This window comes from Podarcis vaucheri (genome assembly GCF_965113315.1).
Source record: "Podarcis vaucheri genome assembly, chromosome: 3".
Classification (NCBI taxonomy): Eukaryota; Metazoa; Chordata; class Lepidosauria; order Squamata; family Lacertidae; genus Podarcis; species Podarcis vaucheri.
The window spans coordinates 75,910,713-75,932,850 of NC_138761.1; the positions used below are offsets into that span (position 1 = coordinate 75,910,713).

General features: G+C 43.7%; 1 protein-coding gene across 2 annotated transcripts; it reads left to right on the forward strand.

Annotated features, from left to right (window-relative positions):
• Positions 1-397: 397 nt before the first annotated feature.
• On the forward strand, positions 398-22,030 carry POPDC3 (popeye domain cAMP effector 3). 2 transcript variants are annotated; one of them, XM_082216685.1, is made up of 4 exons: positions 398-708; positions 14,167-14,916; positions 16,799-16,907; positions 18,335-22,030. In XM_082216685.1, the coding sequence occupies exons 2-4, from the start codon at positions 14,390-14,392 to the stop codon at positions 18,608-18,610; spliced, it is 912 nt and encodes a 303-aa protein (XP_082072811.1). In that variant the 5' UTR covers positions 398-708; positions 14,167-14,389; the 3' UTR covers positions 18,611-22,030. The 2 variants fall into 2 exon arrangements, with proteins under 2 accessions (XP_082072811.1, XP_082072812.1); XM_082216686.1 differs by lacking the exon at positions 398-708 and adding an exon at positions 1,102-1,157.
• The last annotated feature ends 108 nt before the right edge of the window (positions 22,031-22,138 follow it).

A 22,138-nucleotide genomic window follows, 5' to 3' on the forward strand; every position in this document is an offset into this window, starting at 1 on the left:
GAAGCTTTTAATGTTTAATAGACTATTGCATTTTAATATTTGTTGGAAGCCGCCCAGTGTGGCTGGGGAAACCATTCTGTATAAATAATAATTTTATTATTATTATTAATTATTATTATTAATCCTTAATAAATAAAATATTGTGGAATTCCTGTATTCCAGCTGCATGTGTGTGTGGCGGGCAAAAAAGGGTATTACAGAGGGGGAAATGCATTCTGCACATGGTCCTGGGTACTCCCGTGTCCTTTCCCACTTGCCATCAACCCCACAACAGGCTTCCCGCGTCAGGCAGCCCCCCCCCCAGTGAGTCCACACCCGTGGGCTCCGCGGGGGAGGCAGTCCTCCATAGGCAGCTGCTGGGCCTTCTAGCCAATCCCCGCTCCGCGTGCACCGACGGCGCCGTCCCAGTGGCGGCAGAAGGAGCCGCCACATGCCCGGGCAGGGGCCGCCCAAGAAGTCGTCCGGCGGCGGCGGCGGCAGCAGCTGAAGTTGTGTCAGGAAGCCTGCGCGCTGGGGGTCGCTCTTCTCCTCAGGCGCCGCCGCCCGCAGCCCTTCTCGCGGCGGTCCCCTCGCTGCCTATTTTAGTCAAAGCCTCGGCTTGCCTCTCTCAGCGGCGGCGGCGGCAGCGCTGCCAGGCGCGCGGCGGGACGGGGCTGAGGAAGGGACGGAGGCGCGTCGCCGGCGTTGGCGGGCAAACTTGGTGGCAAGGTAAGGGGACGAGAGAGGGGGGAAAGGACACGCGGAGGGATTTTCCAGACGAGGGAAGGAAAGGCGAGGCGGCTCTCTCTCTGTGTGTGTCTTCGGGGTTCATTGGCTGCCGAGGGCGCTTCTCGGGAGAGGCGAGGAGCCTCGCGCGCTGCTTCTCCGGTCCCCTCGGCGGATGGGTCTCGCCTGCCAGCCCAGAGCTCTACCCCACCCTCTGAACTTGGCTCGCCCGAGTTCGCGCGCTGCTCTGGGACCGAGCCCCCTGGGAGGGTTTGCGGTCGCCGCCTTGAGCGCCTCAGGCGCCGGCTCCCCTTGAACTCCGGGAGGCTGCGGGCGGGCGCACTTTGAGGACGCCGGCACAGCTGCCCGCTCGGCCTTTTGCGATCGGCCCCTTCCGTCTGCCGCGGGGAGATAACAGAGCGAGGCAGTCCTGGAGCGAAGGGAAAGGAAGTGTAAGCACGGAGGGACGATTTTGCCCAGCTTGGGGCAGGGGATAGCACGGAGCAGGCGTTACTTTGTATGTCATGCTATTTAACAATACAGTGGTATCTCAGGTTAAGTACTTAATTCGTTCCGGAGGTCCGTTCTTAACCTGAAACTCTTCTTAACCTGAAGCACCACTTTAGCTAATGGGGCCTCCTGCTGCTGCCGCGCCCCCGGAGCCCGATTTCTGTTCTCATCCTGAAGCAAAGTTCTTAACCTGAAGCACTATTTCTGGGTTAGCAGAGTGTGTAACCTGAAGCGTATGTAACCCGAGGTACCACTGTATTTTGAAGGGGGAACAATTAAGATTCATGGGTGCCACTTCTGAGTTGACCCGGCATCTTAAAGTCACTATTGCAGGGTTTAATTTCTAAAATGAGGAGTGCTGGACCACAGGCCTTCCTTGAAATGATAATTTGTGCCTGCTCAACAAGGCTGAAATGGGGAGTTGGATTATCAGGGTTTTCCAAACTTGGGTCTCCAGCAGTTTTTGGACTACAACTCCCATGCTCCCTAGCTAGCAGCACCAATGGGTCAGGGATGGTGGGAACCGTGGTCCAAAAACTGCTGGCAACCCAAGTTTGGGAAACCCTGGACTAGATGATCTCGGAGATCCCTTCCAAGTCTAGAACAATGGTTCTGTCACACTAATCTGACAATTACAAATTAGCGCATACCAAAAATAGTCTTTGGGCATTCCCAAATCATAACACTAAAATTTATGTGTACCTAGTCCAAGATCGAAACTTCAGCCTTTTTGTACACACTTTTATTCACTAAGACGTTTTCTTGCCTCAGTTTAGAGAGGGCTTGCTGTGTTAATTTGTTGCAGCCTTGCAGCACTTTTCAAAACTAACATAAGCTTCAGTGGACTAGATTCAACAAAGGTCTAGTGCAGTAATACATTTGTTAGTTTTTTTAAGTGCTACAAGACTTTTTGTGGATTTTATTCTTTTCTTGACCTTTGACAAAGCCAAGGAGGCTCACATTAAAACAAACAGATTGTGTTGTGTTTTTGTTGAGCCATGGCCTAGATAAGACTCACTTGCATCCATGTGCCTCGCCAGGATTTATGTTAGGCGGGTCAGAACTGAGCCATCTGCAACGTGATTGGTCAATTAGTTAAGTATTTTTATTTATTTACTTGATTTGGATGGCAGCTGTCCCCTGTTCCCCTCCTTGGCTACACTCATGCTTGCAGCCCAATCTTATGCCACTCTGAAGTACCATAAGTCCCACAGAGTCCAATAGGGACTTAGAAGGAAGGGCATGGTCTGAAGGCATATGACATACAATCAGCTGCCTGCAGCAGAGTTCCTCAGTGTGAGATCACCTGGGAAACTTATGCACACACTTGCTTGAGCTCTGTGATGGAAGAAAGTCAGAATATAAATGCAGCAAATAAATAATAAGAAGCATAGCCATGTTTTCATTTTGTAGGTTGGAAGCCAACCATGAGGTAGAAATACTTACTTAGTTACTGCATTCATATCCCACCCTTTTCTCAGAGGAGCACAAGATAGAATACATGGTTCACCCCCTCCTTAATCCCCACAGCAACCCTGTGAGGTAAGTTAGTGACTGACCCAAGATCACCCAGTGAGCTTCATGGCTGAGTAGAGATCTGAACCCTAGTCTCCTGGTGGTCTTCACCACTACACAACAGTGGCTATAATTATTTGCCCCATTGATATAAGAAAGGACTTGGGATTTTCAATTCAACTCTATGTAGATCCGGTTCAATTTTGTACATGGCGTATTTACAGTGGGAATAGATAATCTGACCATTCAGAATTTTGTTGGGCTTCAACTCCCATCATTGGCCATGCTGGTTGGGGCTGATGGGAGTTAACCACAGATTCACCACTTCCTTCAGCAAGTGGGTACAGGTTTTAACAAGAGACAGAACAGCATTAAATGTTGCAGGGACACTGGAAGCACTTGCCCATTTTCCAGGGTATGCGGAGTCTGGTTGTGGTCTAATGAGAGAAATGTGCTCTTACATAAGACCAGAGGCATTATTTGCATCATGAATGGGTGTTGGCAATGCAAAAGGTTCTTAAGTGTCAGTGAACATGGAAAGCCCTTAGGTAGGATGCTAGCACATAATAATAATAAATTTAATTTGTGTACCAACCTGCATAGAGGGATAAAACAAGTATTTGTTTTTCTCCAAAATGTATGAACAGCTCTGAAGATATGTAACATTGTAAAACTTGGCAGGAAAATGATACATTTGATGCACCAGTGCTTTTAACTTGTTTATTTTTTCACTTGCCACAGTTTGCTTGCTCGTAGGTTAGAAAACAAAACAAAGCACACATTCAACAAGGGAGCCTTTATAATACTGAATTCAGATCCACTTGGTAATGCTGTAAAGATGTCTGTCACTAGAGAAACCTGGGGTGCCAGCATTCTTGCGATAATGTTGATGGGATGGCAGTTGACTTGCATATGAATTCCAGGAGAGGTGTATGATTTATTTGGTTTAATAGCAGAGGGGAAGCCAACTCCTTGCAGAGGTTATCTGCAATAGCAAAAAAAATTCATAAAGTTTGGGTTATTGCTTTATGATGTGACAATGGTGCATATAACATCTGCAGTCCAGCTGGATTCTTTTCAGAAAAAAAAGCTTTATGAATGGGTGTCACTAGCACATCGAGCTGAGAGAGCACAGGGCAGGGCAAGTACTTGCCGTTTGGCTCTGCATTTCACTTGCTCCTTCTTGGGAAGCTGGAGCAGCCAAGATTTGAACTCATCACTCCACATTACATTGTATCCTTTCAGTTGTAGGAAATAGGATATGCAAATAGCTACATTTCCTGTGGTACATATATGTGCATTGCAAGCCGTCCCTTAAGCCAAGATCTAAGTCATGGGCAAACTAAGGCCCAGGGGTTGGATCTGGCCCAATTACCTTATAAATCTGGCCCATGGACGGTCCAGGAATTAACGTGTTTTTACATGAGTAGAATGTGTGCTTTTATTTAAAATGCATCTCTGGGTTATTTGTGGGGTATAGGAATTCATTCATTTTTTCCCCTTCAAAATATAGTCCAGCCCCTCACAAGGTCTGAGGGACTGTGGAATGGCCCCCTGCTGGAAAAGTTTGCTGACCCGTGATGCAAGTTATAATACTTCTTAGAACCATGTTGAGTTTCTGCACCAAATTTCACATGTTTATCCAGAAGTAAACCCCACTGAGTGGAACTTACTCTCATATAATTGTTAAAACCTCAGAAGAAAAATCATACAGTTCCTCTTGCTATCACATGTTCACAGATTAAATTGGATGTTTGTGTTTCAATTTTTTCTGATTAGGTTTTTTATTTTTGGTCAGGTTTAATGCAGCATAGCAAAACTGCAAACAAAGAACATTCAGGCTGCAAACAAAAAACATTATGACTGTCTTATATTATTACAGTGTTCGTTTGCTTCTTTAAAAAGCCTTTATCTCACATGGTGAAATCTAGTTATAGTGTTCTGCTTGCAAAAGGACCTTCCCTTCCTCTCCTCCACCCTGTGGCCCCCATGTACCTCTGAAACCTGTTCCTGAGGTGGGGGAACCCTCTGAAGCAGATTGAGGCATGAGGACTGCGAAGGAAGGGGGAGAAGGCAAGTCCCATCACATCCATTGATGATATTTATTTAAAAATAATATAAGAATGCCTTTACAAAACTGATAAAAGGAAAATCTCAAGTGACTTTGCATCACATACTTTTCTTTCAAAAAACAACACCCCACTATTCTTCAATAACTCAAAAGTACTTGCTTTAGAATGAATGCAATATTTTCAACGCAAACTGGGTGATTCATCACCACCACCTTTATGGATCTTCCGAGGTCACAACTGTAAGCTTCTGAGACATTTCACTTTGTTAGATCCAAGGCTGTGTGGCAGTTGCTTAAGTTACTTTGTTTGGAAGCATGAAGGCTTTAAGAACAGGGCTCTGGGAGACTAATGGACACTTTTTGGAAATACTTGCTTTTTGGCAAATCTACAAGTTAAGCGTGGGAGTAGAGAGAGCAGACAGGCAGCCAGTCAGGTGGTGCTCATGTGCAAACCATAGAATCATAGAATTGTAGAGTTGGAAGGGAACCCAAGGGTCATCTAGTCCAGCCCCCTGCAATGCAGGAATCTCAACAAAAGCATCCATGACAGATGGCCATTCAACCGCTGCTAAAAACATTAAAAACCTCCAAGAAAGGAGAATCCTCTTGTGGGAGTCCATTCCACTTCTAAACAGTTCTTACTGTCAGAATTTTCTTCATTATATTTAGTTGGAATCTCCTTTCTTGTAACTTGAATCCATTGGTTCAGGTCTTAGCCTTTGAAGCAGGAAAAAAACCAAGCTTGCTCCATCCTCCTTGTGACAGCCCTTCAGATATTTGAAGATGGCTATCATATCTCCTCTGAGTTTCCTCTTTACCACGCTAAACATACCAGCTCTCTCAAGGCTTGGTTTGCAGACCCTTAATCATCTTGGTCCCCTTCTCTGCATGCCAAAGCACCATCAGTTCACAAAACCAACAACCTACTCTTTCTAGTCAGCAACAAAACTTACTGGAAGGTATTCAACATTATCTCTCCCAATGAGGAAACCAATGAAGTTAATAGACATGACTAACTTTTGTTCATTTCTTCACTTCAGTGGGTGTACTCTGAATAGGACTTCGCTGCATTCAACCTTGAGCAGTCACTGATAGCCACCAAACACAAATGTCATTAAGTAAGCCCTTTAAACTAACAGCTGTACAGAAGACTTGAGGAAACATCATTTTGCAAATCTAGAGCAGTGTTTCCCAACCTTTTTTGGGCAAAGGCACACTTGTTTGATGAAAAAAATCTCGCGGCACACCACCATTACAGCCCCGTGATGTCAGCGCGCAGCGTCGCGCCGGGAGGGACGCACGAAAGTGTAAGTTTCTATTTACAGTGTGCTCTCCCAAAGACCTTAACCGTGTAGGTATATGGCCACGAAAAGTAACAGTTGCGTTAGCAGTCAGGTTACATTATTTTGACAAGCAGCCGAAGAAGTGAATCTTCCACAAAGCGGCCTGTAGAGGGATGTGTGCATGTTTTGTTGCTGCAAAGATCAGGACACCCCCCACTCCCCGCAAAAGTACTTGGTATTAGGCGCATTTTCATCGGGCTTTTCCTTGCAATGCACAACAAGAGGAGTGATGTAAAAGCGGGTCGGGGCCCGTGTCGGACTCGGGTTCACACGTTAAGTGTTGGCCACCCTGCCAGCACTTTGGATCGGCAAAAAGGAAGGGCATGATACAGCTGGGGGCTAGCCAGCTGGCATCTCGACCCCTGAAGGATGCCGACAGCCCCAAAGCCCATTTCCACGCTCAGGGAACCTCGCCTGTGCAGAAACTGTTTTTGAGCGCGTGTGAAGGGCGCCCTTCCATCACCTTGGAGTCAATTACCACTAACTTGGAGGACGTTCTCCCCTCCCCGGTGGGGAACGACCTGGCCCCCCCTTCCCCCACGCCTTGCATTTCAGCCATTCCCACAAGCTTCGCTCTAACACCACCCGCCCAACCGAGGGGGCTCCTGGGCAGAGTCCACGAAGGCCTTTGGCCACAACGCGCCCCTTGGCCTCCGAGTACCCCGAGGACTCTTTGTTGCTCTGTTTGTGTTTGCGCGCGCGCGTTTCCCCCCTTCCCGCCTGCTCCCCGCGAAGCAACGAAAGAGGGCGCCTCAACTCCGGGAGGTGGGCAGGGAGCGGGGGGACTTTCGGCTGCCGGAGGCGGGGAAGGGGCGGCTGCAGCGGACCCGGAACTGGTTGCGCCCATCGGGGGCGGTGGGAGCGCGCCGTGCGGGTTGGTGGGTGGGGGAAGGAGAGGAAGAGGAGGGGCGGCGGCGGCGGCCGGAGGCTGGACGGATCCGCGCGGGGACGGCGCGCGAGCCGGAAGGAGGCGCGAAGGAGGAGGCAAGGCGAGAGCAGCGCGGCTCGGGATGCATTCGGACTGCCGGCTGCTGCGCCCGAGACGCGGGGTATGGTGAGCAGCCCGGAGCGCCCGCTCCCCCGGGGGACCCGGCCGGCGCTGGCCTCCCTCCTCCTCCTCCTGTTGCTGCTCAGGCGGGACGCGGCGGCGCAGAAAGGTGCGTGCGGGAGCCCCGTCGGGAGGGGAGGGACCAGAGCCCTCCCGCCTTTCTTGCTTGGTGCCCACCCAAAAGCCCGCCGGGTTTTCGCGCCTTCCTCCAGTAGGCCGGCCGAAGCGAGCGGCGATGGGATGTGGGAGCTCGCTCGCTCGCCGCCCCGCGTGTGCTCGCCGCCGCCGCCCCGCCTCTCGCCGCCCAACTCGCCCGTCTCCCTCCCACGGAACACAAGGCAACGTTCGGCGGCACACTAGTGTGCCGCGGAACACCGGTTGGGAAACACTGATCTAGAGGATGATCGTAAGAGTATCTGACAAGAGTACAGTATGTCAGGAGTGCTCTGATGGTGTTTCCTGCTTGGCAGGGGGTTGGACTCGGTGGCCCTTGTGGTCTATTCCAACTCTATGATTCTATGACACATTCTACCAAATGATTCTGAAGACGTCCTGATCAGTTTTCAAAAGTGGACTATTTCTGGGGTTCCTACCTCCTGTTTCACAGTATTTTTTAAATCTCTTTAAAAACTACCAGCTTTTTCTGTGCAATTCACATGAATATTAAACCTATTAGTTATAACTAGCATGTATTTGACAGAACACAGAACACTTTTCTGTTATTTAACTTCTACTTTCCCCTGTTTTGATTAAGGCTACAGCACTATACAAACTTACCAAAGAGCAACTGCCATTGAACTCAATGTATCTTATATCTGAATAGGCATGTGTAGGATTGAACTGTAAAACATTGGGTAATAGCCAACAAACTCATACTCTACAAAGTAAACCCATCACCCACAAATTAGAATAAGAAAAGCTCCTCGTCTCTAGTTTAGAAACAGAAAAGCTTCCTGAACTTAATTTGTTGGTAAGCAAATTGCCTGGAGGAACACCATGTGGTTATGCAACATACCAGCAAAGTTATACTATATTGAATTTACAGGGTTCAATCACAGTTCATTAGCTGACAAGCGGCTTTTAAACATTACATTTGAGACATAGAGTAGTTCCTGGCAAGTTGGGGGTTGGTTTTCTTTAAAATGTAATTAAATATATATTTGCACCTATGCCATTTCAGCCAGTTAAATAAACATGATTACTTATCCCCAAAGGGATTAAATTTTATAAAGGGCTAGATAAACGTGTGGGATGCAGGTGGCGCTGTGGATTAAACCACAGAGCTTAGGGCTTGCTGATCAGAAGGTCGGCGGTTCGAATCCCTGCGATGGGGTGAGCTCCCGTTGCTCGGTCCCTGCTCCTGCCAACCTAGCAGTTCAAAAGCATGTCAAAGTGCAAGTAGATAAATAGGTACCGCTCCGGAGGGAAGGTAAACGGTGTTTCCATGTGCTGCTCTGGTTTTCCAGAAGCGGCTCAGTCATGCTGGCCACATGACCCGGAAGCTGTACGCCGGCTCCCTCAGCCATTAAAGCGAGATGAGCGCCGCAACCCCAGAGTCACGTCACGACTGGACCTAATGGTCAGGGGTCCCTTTACCTTTAGATAAAGGTGTAGAAAATACCTTGCCATAATAGAAATGGTTTGCTGTTGTTTTTTAAATAAACCAAGTTTCCAAGGAAAGTTCAAATCATGTAATAGGACAAAGTACAGAAACAAGAAGTGGTAGAAAAAATATAAGATTGGGAATAGGAAACAGAGGTTGTGAATAAGAAGCAGGTCTGTATTCTGTTAATGCTATTTATTCTATGATAAATGAAATAATGTGTGTACAATTGAATTAGAAAACACATAATGGAAAAAGGTAATGTGTAAGTGCACTTTCTCATAATTCACTGCCATAATATGACTATATGAACCTAATGGTGGTATCCAATGGTGTCTGTCCACTGATGGAAGGAGTCCAGCAACGGAAATGGTAACAGGGAGGCAATTTTCTGCAATTCCCTATCTCTCCCTGTAGCAAGCAAACAATTCGTGGACAAACTGGGTGTGTCTGTGTTTATAAAAATACTCCTGGTACAATTAATGTGTTGTTGTGCCAGAAAATTGTAATAATTGGATAAAGATTCTAGGAAGAAATGGCTGAAACGTTTATGTTATCTCTTGTTGGACAAAAGTGATTCTAATTCAGTACTGGAGAAGACAGCTGTACAGCTGTAAATTGTTAAACTCTACTGTTAGATGTAAACCATTTAAATTAGATTGCAGCAAATTACTGAATTGGGATTTGCTTCTACAAGTGATAGTGCAAGCAATTCAGCAGAACGTTTCTCTGTCTTTTCCCCCCTATGCTGTCTATTGATTAAAAAACTCTTCAAAGCATACAAGCCCCATCCAGAGAAGTTAATCTTTCTTCAATCTTTTTACAACCATTGGAACTAAAGTCAGTTGGAACTAGCATGTCTTGTGAATTTCAACCTGGTCTGAGTGCAACTCAGTTTCTCTGGACGAGGTCAGTCCTGTTTACCATCAGCAGTACGTTGATTTCTGTACTGTGCCACATTTGATTTCCCAGAGCATACTCTACTTATGCTGCCAGGAGTTGTGTTTAGATTTTTTGTTCTGAATGAAGCAATAATAAATTCTTAACTTGCAAATTCAACTCCCAAGAACTGGGCTCCCCTTTGTGTACATTATGTCAATTATGCAGTTGGCACATGCCTCAAAATAACAAATAGTCAACACAGACAAGACCACTAAATCAATATTTCTCACAAGCTCTGAATAATTTGGCATTCTCTCTCCATATTATGGACTTCTGTTGATTAACTGCTAGATTATTTTGTACTCTGGGAAACTGCTTACTGTGTCCTGTTTTAATGTGTCTGTTCCTGGATTTCATGAGTAACTTGAGAATCCTGGGTATTTCCTCAAAATAATGCAAGAGCATTCAAGGTTTTGCTAATCAGAATATGCATTCCTGGGGATGAAAACATGTTTCATACAGCTGCTTCTCAGAAAAATGAATATAAATATATAAAAACAAAAAATACAGTACAGAGAAAAACTATGGTAAGGTAATTTATATGAGCTATGAAGCTCATCAGTGTTATGATCTGCAGTGATGCCCACCACTAGGGAGGAGTGATGCCCCCCCAAAAAGGGAAGGCCAGTAGTTCCTGGTTGCCCAGGCAGGCAGGATGGCAAAGTCTGTCTCTTGGAGGAAGAAAGAAGATGCGGTTCAGGACCACAAATAATGCTCCTGTAGCTGAGGCAAAGCATTGAACTTGTTCTGGAGCAGCTAGTTGAGTTTTATAGTAATATCAGGTAGCAGACCCCAGTTCTGAGTGCTACACCCTGGTGAGTTAAATGGCTGGTGTATTCTGCAGACATAGGTTCCTTTGCGGTCCTGAGGTACCTGGTTGTGGGGGATCTCTCCTCAGGGCTCTCTTGATCCCCTGAGGAGTCTGTGGACTAGCTATCAGAGTCTGATGGCAGATGTGGCTCATCAGGATCCAAGGGCATGAAGTTGTGCCTGCGGATGCACATGGGAAAGCCCATGGTGTGGATCCATCTCCTTCTCAGAGCTGCGGTTACCAGAGGTTTCCACCTCTGAAGGGTCCTGGTCTGTGGCTATGACTCAGCCACTCGCTGTCTCTCAGTCTAGCCAACATGACAGGATCATTGTGACATTAAAATGAAGGCGCAGAGTGAGAATAATTTGCACTGCCTTCAGCTCCTCAGAAGAAAGGGAGGATATAAACGTAATAAACAAAATAATGGATAAATCACATAGAAGAAAGCATCTAAGCAGGTGTAATGAATGGAAGCTAGACTCTACCTACTTTTGCTTCTGGCCCCTCACCATTGGAATGTGGCCCAGAAATGAATGTGATACTCAGGCTGAAAATTTTGCTTCATAATACCTGTTGCTGGAAACCACAGGAGGGGAGAGTGTTATTGTGCTCAAGTCCTGTTTGAGGGCTACCATAGTGAGAACAAGATGCTGCAGGCACTTACATTCCTAAAAAAATGTTCCCTGCTCCTGGTCTAGTTTGGCCTTCAAAATGCGGCTAAGTTTTAACCATTCTAACCTTTTGTGTAACGTGCATTGGATTAAGAGCATCAGGCAACACTTGTGCAGTGTTTTTCCACTTTGAATTCTGCTAGTGGTTTAGGTTCCCACCTTAACTATCATTCTTTGATTAGTACTTGGCTGTTTTGTGATTGGACCTCTGAGATGAATACACTGAATCTGCAAAAACTGTAATAAGGAGCCTGTAAAGTATGATGAAGGATGCAATTAAAACAGACTGTTCTGGAGGCATTAACCATTTATAATGCTCTTAAAAGCTCCTCTAAGGTTTGGTCCAGTTGCTTAAAATACCTTGGTGGTCAAAAGGGCTATTTGCTGATGCAGTAAGGACAGGTTTAGGTCATCCCTCTCGAAATGCACGAAATGGTGGTGGTGATGGGGGGGGGATTCTATTTTCATTAAACTGAGGCTCCATGATTTAAAGCCAGCATGGTCAACATCTGGAGTATCTCAGGTTATCCACCCCTCTTCTAAAGGATGGCTAGGTACACTTTAGGTATCCTTTGTAACATATATTGACTGGTCCGAACAATTCTTTATCTCTTGAGTTGTTGTATACTTCCTGTGGTGTTTCCCTTTCCATAATTATTTTGTGCATTGTCTTTTGAAGCAGTTTATATTTTACTCCACATTATCAAGATGCCTCCATGCCTTTATTCTTCTGCTCTACATCCAAACTATTTGCAACACAAGCTGAAGCAGAACTGAGCTCTTTGTTACACAGAGACTCTGCTTGTGTGAACATAAGCCTAGCAACAGCTTGTTCAGATCGTGCTATGAATGGTCTCTTGAGAAGCCCATAAAAGAATTAAAACATATCACCTGAGAAATGTGATATTGATAATTTTCCATGCCCTGCTTGAGCTTCTGTTTGCATTCACCACAGCAATGGCACTTCTGAAGTGCTGAATCCTCTCAGCATTCAGAGAGCAAAGTGATTGAGTGGCTGAGGAAAAATAAGCTCCATTGATTCCCCATGGAAGATAATGATTGGATGATTGGTTTCTTTAACACAGAAAGCACTGACATTTAAAACTGCTCTATTTTCGGGGGTTTTGATGGTAATTATTTCAAAGGCAAATTGTAATTTTTGCTTTCCTGCTGTGCCTGCAGCTTGATGTCATTTTGCACAGGTGAATTTTACTCTTAGAACTAAGTCAAAGCCAGTGGGGCTTTACACTTTCAACAGAACAAGAAGAAAAACCTCAGACATTCAGCAGCTGCTCCTGAAAACTGTATTTTAAAAGTATAAGAAGACTGTTGAGGTGCATGTAAATTTACAACACTGTTTATATTAAAATTTAATTCATTTACTATACCATCCTGATGTTCTTCCAAAGCAGGCAGAGTGGCTTAGATATTGTTTTCAACTACCATCCTGGCAGACAATAGGGCCAGAAACCTGCTCGACTTCAACAGCTGACTTGTTTTCATAGAAGCATAGAATTGTAGAGTTGGAAGGGACCACAAGGGCCATCAGGTCTAACCCCCCTGGGTTTCACCCAATGTGCTTTGCATGCCTTCAGACTTTTGGGGAGGGGATCCCTTTGGAAAACTCCACTCACTTTTTTTCACATGCCCTGTAGATTAGAACTGCCATTATTTATTGGGTTGGATCCAGTCTTTGCTTCTGCTGATAGAGCAGGGTAGGGCAGAGGGAAGGCAACTTTTGCAATTCTCCCCCTCCTTAAAAAACAAAAAAGGTAACTGGGGGCAGCAGGGGGAGGTGGATATCTGCAAAAGTCACATCTACTCTTATTTGCTTATTCACTTCCATGGGCAGAAAGAGCCCCTTGGTCCAAGCAAGATAAAGTCTGGATTCAAGCCATTGTGCTTCTTTTTAATATTTACTTAACCACCTCATCGCGGGTGGCACTGTGGGTTAAAGCACAGAGCTTAGGACTTGCCGATCAGAAGGTCAGCGGTTCGAAACCCCGTGACGGGGTGAGCTCCCGTTGCTCGGTCCATGCTCCTGCCCACCTAGCAATTCGAAAGCACATCAAAGTGCAAGTAGATAAATAGGTACCACTCCGGCGGGAAGGTAAACGGCATTTCCGTGTGCCGCTCTGGTTTGCCAGAAGTGGCTTAGTCATGCTGGCCACATGACCCGGAAGCTGTATGCCGGCTCCCTCGGCCAATAAAGCGAGATGAGCACCGCAACCCCAGAGTCGGTCACGACTGAACCTAATGGTCAGGGGTCCCTTTACCTTTACCTTTTAACCACCTCAGGCTGGGACAAATAAGAACAATTAAAGAATAGTATTGAAGGTTGTGTACAACACTGGGACCAAGTTATTGTTGTTACCATTAACTTAAGGATGAACTGTAAATGTTGCCCACTTTGGCAGTTTTTAGCTTGCTTTAATAAATAAATAAATAAATAAAATACTGCTACTTATGTTGTCAGATAAGAGAGAACCAGAGTGGAGCAGTGTTAGAATGTCATACCAGGACCTGGATGACCAGGGTTCAGATCTCTACCCATCCATGAAGATTGCTGGGTGACCTTGGGCCAGTCACTGCTTCCCAGCTTAACCCTACCCCACAGGGTAATTGTAAGGATTAACTAAGAAGGGGGAGAACCATGTTTGCCACCTTCAGTCAGCTTCCTATACTTTGGATTCTTCTGTTACTTGGGAACAAGCCTCATTGAACTTGCTGATCCTTTCTTCTCTGAGTAATCATGCACAGGATTCAACAGTGAAAATACTATACAAATGAATAATAATATTGTATCGAATAAAGGTCTGTACCAAGCCTTGGAAATACATAGTTTGAGCTAAGCAAACTTTTTTGTGGCTTAATATCAAAACAGTTGTATAAATGCTCCTTTCTATGTTTATACTTTCCCTTCCTCTTTATTCTTTCTCTTGGACAGATCAGTAACATCATGAACCAAGCACACATGGAAGTCTCAGGACACAACTTGGAACAGTATGGATGTCTAAGAAGACTGTTTCCCTAGCTGAGTAACTTTGCATCTCTTTAAGCTATAAAATGCATGGACCAGCTAACGAAGGCAAAGTTGGAGAAATGATGGGCTGTTATTCTGTCAGAACCTTATTTTTTTAACAGAGTTTTTGAAATCGCAGAGACAGACGATGACAATCAATACTGATCAATTGGATGTTCCAGCCATGGAAGACAACTCAAGTTTTTGGGACAGTTTGATATATGCACACCCAATCTGTGTCAACTGGAAGTCGGAAGCAGAAGGATCAATCTATCATTTGGCCAGTATCTTGTTCGTTGTTGGCTACATGGGTGGAAGTGGCATTTTCGGCCTGCTCTACGTCTTCTTCTTGCTTGGACTAGGTTTTCTCTGCTCGTCTGTCTGGTCATGGCTGGATGTCTGTGCAGCTGACATTTTCTCTTGGAATTTTATACTGTTTGTGATATGCTTTGTACAGTTCATTTATGTGGCCTACCAAGTCCGGAGTGTTGCCTTTGACAAAGAATTCCAGGAGCTTTACCTTGCTATGTTCCGGCCCCTGGGGATTTCAATGACAATTTTTAGAAAGATCATCCTGTGCTGTGATGAAGAAGTAGTTACACTGGAGAAGGAGCACTGTTATGCCGTGCAAGGCAAAACACCAATTGATAAGCTCTCCTTGCTTCTGTCAGGAAGGTTTGTATCATTCTTACACCCTGCTTGTAAATTTAGAAACAGAACAATAATCAAGAATGCTGTATTTTGTTTTTCTTTTGTTCCTGTTTAAACTGAATGCAGTAGGCTCAGCATTTCTGACACTTTAACTTGAGTGCAAAAACATTTCTACTACCAAAGATGCCACAGCTTAAGGAGGGGAAGAAGGGTGTGTTTTAATTATCACTTGTAGTCTACAAATCCATGCAAGTGCCAAAAAACATTAACTCTGCAGCTTCTGCTAAGACTTAGCTTCCCTGGAAGAATAGCTTTCATAATTATTCTTTCTTTCTTTCTTTTTTCTATAAAAAGCACCTATATAAATAAAAAATGTAAAGAGAAATGACTGCTTGGAAGTGTGAATTGAGTTTTAGAAAATAGGATTACCAGGCAGTGTGTTTCTCTTTCCCCTCTTCATAGCAGATTCCCTTTTTACATTGCTCTGCCTCCCTCCTTGCCCTCAGCCATGCTTTCTGCTGTGTAATGTAAAGTCTAAAAATTAACTTGGATATTTCTGAACACTAAATTCAGTAACCTTGTTCACCACTATGTATTATCTAAAACCATTCTGCTTTATGAGTGTGCAAGGTAATGGAGGAGAGCACTGCTGCCTATGTGACCAGTTTCATCTCTTTGAAGATCTGGGAATTGAGACATCTTTAAAAAAAATAATTAATCCTTAAATTGGTGTGTGAGTTGTGCCTAATGTGCCACCAATCTAGGGGAAGCTCCATCTGTCACATTGTAGATAGAAAATATGGCACATTTTCTGGTCCCTGTGTGTCAGCAGGGATCTGCTGCCTGTACGTGGTAGCCCTTCTGAAACTGGCAAATGCCAATCAAGGCCACCATTTTGTTTCCAGCAGTGGTCAGCCAAGTACCTTTGGAAATTCATAAGCAGTGCTTGAAGGAGAGTCCTCTCCTGTTTGCTCATAGGCATTCTGACTCTGAATACTGATTTCATTTATATGTTGGCCAATAGCAATGGATTGACCTACCTTCCATAATGTTGAATAATCCTTTTTAAAAAGGTTTTCTAAGCAAGCATGGTGCCACCACATCTTGATGGTAACAACATCCATCAGTTAACACCCAATGCATGAAATATATGTCCCCTCCTTGCTGCCTCCATATATAGTCACTATCCATGCTCAGATACATATTTGGATGTGCATTCGGTTCCTGATCCAGTAACTGATCTGTGAACACATCTCTTAGTTGGATCAGAGTGCGAAAACACATAATGGTTCACTTTTGTGCAGTTTTGGAAAACTTCACCAAAGGAAGGAGGATCTCAGTTATAAAATGATAAATGATAAAATGATAAAAAGGCTGGGTTAGTCCTGAAGACACATTATTCCACAATGCAGCTCCCTTATCCCTCTGGCACTGTAGCTTATGAGTCAGGCTTATCTTTTGGGATGGATGACTCTGCTTTATACATTTTTGTGTTCTGAAAAACTCAGTGCAAAGGAGATTCAGGAACTCTTTAAGAAGACATGAATTGGAATTATTTTTTGTTCCTTGCATGTGCAAATGGTATTATTAATGTATTGTCACTTGCTGCTTATAACATTTGAAAGATGAACATTTTATGTATGAAATTTATTATGCAACTTCCCAACATAATTTGGCATAAAAATGGAAAACTTTGAACTGTGTGAGATAACGTTTAATATCTGCTCTCTTTGATATCCTGCAGTATGTCTAGTATGCACCCAAAATGAAAATGAAGCTCTTTTGATTGTTATGAAATCTGTGGAAACTAAATTTTATCCAAACCCAGCCGTTGCTTTTTTAAAAGAACTAATCTAATTCCTTTTCTCTGTGCTAACAATATTAACACACTGCTCTGTTTTGTTAGGATCAGAGTGACAGTGGATGGGGAATTTCTGCATTATATTTTCCCACTCCAGTTTCTGGATTCGCCTGAATGGGATTCACTAAGACCCACAGAAGAAGGCATTTTTCAGGTAGGGGGATTTTGCAGATATGATGGATAATCTAACATCCTCTCTTTCGCAGAATCCAAGATGCAGAGACTCCAGCAACTGCTCAGCCAAAATTAAAGCTTGCTTGGGGGAAAAGGTCCTTTCTAATGATGTAGAGCATTCAAACTGGAGTAAACATTTGAGGATGCTATGGATTTAGATCTTTTTTATTTCCTTCTTCCATCCAGCAGCAGTGAAATCACAGGTGCTTACAGGCAGAAACACTCAACATGAGAATTTCTGTAAATACTCGTATCTGGGATAGCTTGCAATGCCAGCCAGTGAGGTTTCCCTGATACTGAGGCTCGCTCTACACAGGTGCTACAAATTCAAAGAGCCAAGCATTCTGTTACTAACATAGTGAGGCCTTTAAAAAAAATGATGATGGAAGTAAAAAGATTTCCAGATCCAGAGAGAACATTTTGAAAGCTTTCCTCTTGCTCCTCATTCCACTGTATAAGCCCATTTCTTAAGCTGATATAAATGGAAACAGATCTATTGATTTGCCATTTGTACAGAACACATGCTCCTCCTCCTGTCTGCACATGCACAGCATTCTTTCAACCAATGGTTTTCAACCAGTGTGCCGTGGCACCCTGTGGTGCCTTGGATGATGGTCAGGGGTGCTGCGGGCAACACTGCCCCTCTTTCTTTCCCTCCCTCCTCTGATGCCCCTCTTGCATCTCTGCCTCCCAGAGACTTGCACAGCTGTTTGTTGCAGCAGCCCTGGCTACAAGCTCCCCAGGTGAATGGTGCCTCTGGGGCTAGCCAGGAGGTACTTTCCAGGCCCCTGTGGGGCAGTGGGAGGAGGCACCTCTCTTTGGGACAAGGGGGACAGCTCAGAGATCAGCGGTGGCAGCTGCCTAGAGGACTCCCAAGGAGAGGGAGAGGAGGCTGAGGGAACACTCCACAAGGGAGGGGGTTCGTAAAAGGGTGAGAGGCGGCTAGCTCTGCAAGCAAGGGGTGACTTAATTGGGTTCCTGAGCCCCACAGGGGTGCCACAGAAAGAATTTAGTTGGTCAAGGGAGCAGTGGACTCAAAAGGTTGAAAACCTCTGTTTTAAACTGTAATAATGGATCCTCCCCGGAGTATAAAAAGTTACAGAGTAGGGTGGAGAGTGTATACCCTCAGTTGGTCTCTCAAAAGATGTCCCCACTTGCTGCCCCCATATATAGTATCCATGCTCAGACACATATTTGGATGTGCATTCAATTCCTGATCGAATAACTGATCTGGGAACACATCTCTTCGTTGCATCAGAATGAGGAAACACATAATGGTCCACTTTCCTTCACCAAAGGAAGGTGGATCTCAGTTATAAAGACATCAGTGCACGGATATAATTTTAACTTTCTGTGTTCTCTCTCTCTCTCTCCCCTTCCCTCTCCCTCTCCCAATGTTTCTTTCAGGTAACTCTCACAGCAGAAACAGACTGTCGATATGTGGCCTGGAGGAGGAAAAAAATGTATTTACTCTTTGCTAAACACCGATTCATCTCACGGATATTTTCGATTCTAATTGGGAATGACATTGCCGATAAGCTCTATGCTCTGAATGACAGAGTGAACCTGGGGAAAGGATTCCGATGTGATATCCGCTTACCAAACTTCTATCATGTGTCCATTCCAGAGGCACCCAAAATGCAACCTGTAAACCAGATTCAGCACAGTTCAAGACAACATTAACCAATATTGTAAAATGTGACTGTGTTTCAGCATGATGCATTTTGCCTTCATTGCACCTGGAATGAACTGTGGCAGTTTCATAAAAAAAACAAATGGAAGATTCTCATTAAGGCAACTTTAAAATAAAAGCGATTTTTTTTCCAGCGGAAAGGAAGAGAAAAAACTAGCTCAGCTCCTTTCACCGTGTCTAAGCTAGCAGGCTGCCCATCTTGACTGATCGTGCGTTATGATTAGTTTCTGTTTACTCCTTCTGCTCATCTTACTAAGTTGCGGGGGATGGGGGCGCAGATATAAATTATTATGGGATAAAGCTTTGTTGTAATTGTGGTGCCTTGGATATTGTGGTCTCAAAAATGACATTTGCACAGAGCTCTTCATGTTTATTGAGGCCTCCTTGTCATCATGAATTATGCAAGCAGTTTTATCTTAGAGAACAGCAACATGCAGACCATCTCTAAAAAGTAATCTTGACTCACTTGTTACTTGGTAATTACAATGCATAAATTTGGTCTCATTGTGCAGTGCCTTTCAGAAGATGACACATGAAACAGGAAACTGCACAGCCTGTAAAACCTGACAGAAGGCTAACAATAATTTCTTTCTTGGATACATTCATGAAGTGATGACTTGAGATTTCTCTCAGGATATTGCAGAGAGGCTATACATGAAAACAAAAGGCACTAATGTAATTACTTTGAGTACAAAGTATGTGCCACTCACTTTAATTGCTGCAACATATGTAGCAGGGAAATAATATTCAGGTATTTTAATTGAAAGTGGAGCAGCAGGTACCCTAGCTGTGGAGAGAGAGCAGTTTTCTAAGAATGGTAGTAGTATGATAAATGCAACGTTCCCCATGGTATATACATTCATTTCTGTTAACCCACTATTGCCTCTAGTCAAATAGGTTTTGCAGGTTTTTAAGCACTGCAAAAACCTGCTGAACCTGTGAACTGAAATAGCAACATTGCTCTGTGGGCAATTACTACCATGCTACCACAAACTCTTAGAGAGAGAGAAATACCATCAGCTTCCATGTCTATAAAGAAGATACAAAAGCAAGCCATCAGATCATATAGCAGATTTGTGAATGTTCATATAAAACATGTGATGCAGGGAGACATGGTTTAAATTATAACTCCTCATCCCTACAACAGCTTTGTTTGTTATTTCCATTTGACAGAAATATCAGATTGTGATTTTCCCCAAGGTTTGAATCCAGATCCAAGCACCGCTAATGTCATTATCATATGGTACATTATAAATACTGAATGTTACCATATCAAGGTTAACTACCCCAGTTCCATGGTTATGTCATCAGGTGTGGCCACTTTGGTTAAATGGTGATAGTAAGATGGCTTGAATGCCTGTTGTCCATAAGTAACGCTTTATACATTAGAGTGTTGAATGAAACAGCAAAACACTTCTGCTTGTATGCCAGAAGAGAGTCCTGCTCACCTATCTTTATGCAGGAAATCAGTGACCTAATATGGATAGTTATACTGACGCAGCAAGTGAGATTTCTGATACAGCTGGTGGTGGTGGTTTCAGTGCCTACTAATGGAAAAATTTGGTGGAGATGGGCATACTTTTCAAGGGACAGAAGGTGCACTTAACTAACTAAGCCCAAATGGAAAGGGATATGATGAGCTCTTTTGAGTGCACCTAGAAGATTTGGGAGTCTAGTGGAATGTTTTACTTTGAACAGCATGCCTTCTTCCCATGCGATTTTAATTGTTTATGAAATGGTCCTCAGTTCCAAAACTTGGTGGTTGGCATGGGGCATGGGGCTACTGCTTGAGAAACTGAAGTCCCAAGCCCTCTTTGTCGTGCCAAACTAGTTTGCTGCTTGTTCATTAGAACCTGGTTTACATTTATTTTTTTATAAAGATGCCAGATTTTATTTTTACCATTTTATATAAAAGATCAAGGAGGAAGACAACTCCGCAATATTTTATACTATAAACTTTATAGTGATGAAAAGAGAAACAATCGCATAAACATTAAGTATGTGTGAAATGACTTGATCTTATTAATGTTATGGGGCTGGATGATCTATTGCGTATGTTACTGCTCAGTTCATCCTGTAGTTACTTTTCTTTTAAGGAGGAAAAGGTGTAAAGGCTTTTCTACTTACATGTCTGATACACCAAAAAGAATGACTAGTTTTTATGGAGCAATACTGAAGAGTCTATAATGAGAAATGCCATAATTTCTTTAACCCTGTCAGAAAGTTGGAGACTGTTTGGTGAAGGTCTGCCCCTGTAAACATTTTGAGCCAAGGCTCTTTGGAAATGAAAAAAGTGCACCATTCTGGATCTGCTTGGCACCTGGCTCTTATATGCAATTAAAATTGTTTAGTTCATTCATGATTATTGGTTGTATCCAGTGTTAATCCCACTGAGAGATTGGTTGTATCCAGTGTTATTCCCACTAAGAGTCCACCCATTGAAATTAGTGTACATGGCTATGTTAGGTTCATTAATTTCAATGCATCTACTATGACTATAACTTAGTAGGATACAACACTCTTTTTACATTCCAGCCTGTACCTTCAAGCCATATTTTTGAAAACACTGCTGTGCCAGATCTGGATTGTCTTATTTTGTCCACACTCTTGCTTCTTCTTAGGAATTGAATTTTCTAGACTTATTAATTCAAATCAAACCCAATATACTGGACTAGGAGTAATCCAAATGGAATCACTTCCAGGAGTATAATATACATGGTGAGATCCAGATCCAGATTTACATGGTGAGATCCATGTAATATACATGGTGAGATCCAGATTTGCACTCAGCACAGTCCCACTTGTGCCAGAGGAAGGAGATAGAGGAGTTATTTTACGGGAGAGTTGAAGTGTTGAGGATGGTACCTCTGGTGGGAAACATTTGCCACATCTCAGAGTCTTCTGTGACTGTCTTCAGATTCCTTGACAGATGGGACAATCTTTGGTTTGTAGTATTACAGATTTTGTTCCATTTTTTTGTTCATACTCAGGGGAAGTCAGAAATAGGCAAAGGTAATTTTATATATGTTATCAGCTTTAAATAAAATGTTCCTGTGTTTGACTTTTCTGTACTGAACTTGTTTGACCAAGGTTGTAAAAATACATATTTTACAGATGTTGGGATATAATGTTCAGTAAGAATACCTTATTTTCTTAACAGTCCAGAATAGTTTTACATCATGTACTTGATATAATATGTGGAAAGTTTCAGAAGTAGTTTCGCAGCAACTTTATATTTCAGACCTTTATATAAGGCAGGTCTGTTCTGCACCTATGCTATTGCCCGCACAAAATAAGCCAGATTATTTAGAACATCACTTTGAAATTTTAAGATAATAGCCATCATGGTTGTGGTAGAGCATTTAAATCTGAAGACTAGCTATTGATTAAACTTGGTGTTTTCATTTGAACTTAGTGTGAGGACTTTGTTGGCTGGGCAGTTGGGTGGTCAACAAAATAAATGTTTGGCCCCCGTATGCAAAAGCATCTTCCCTACATGAACTGTGTGGACAGACGAT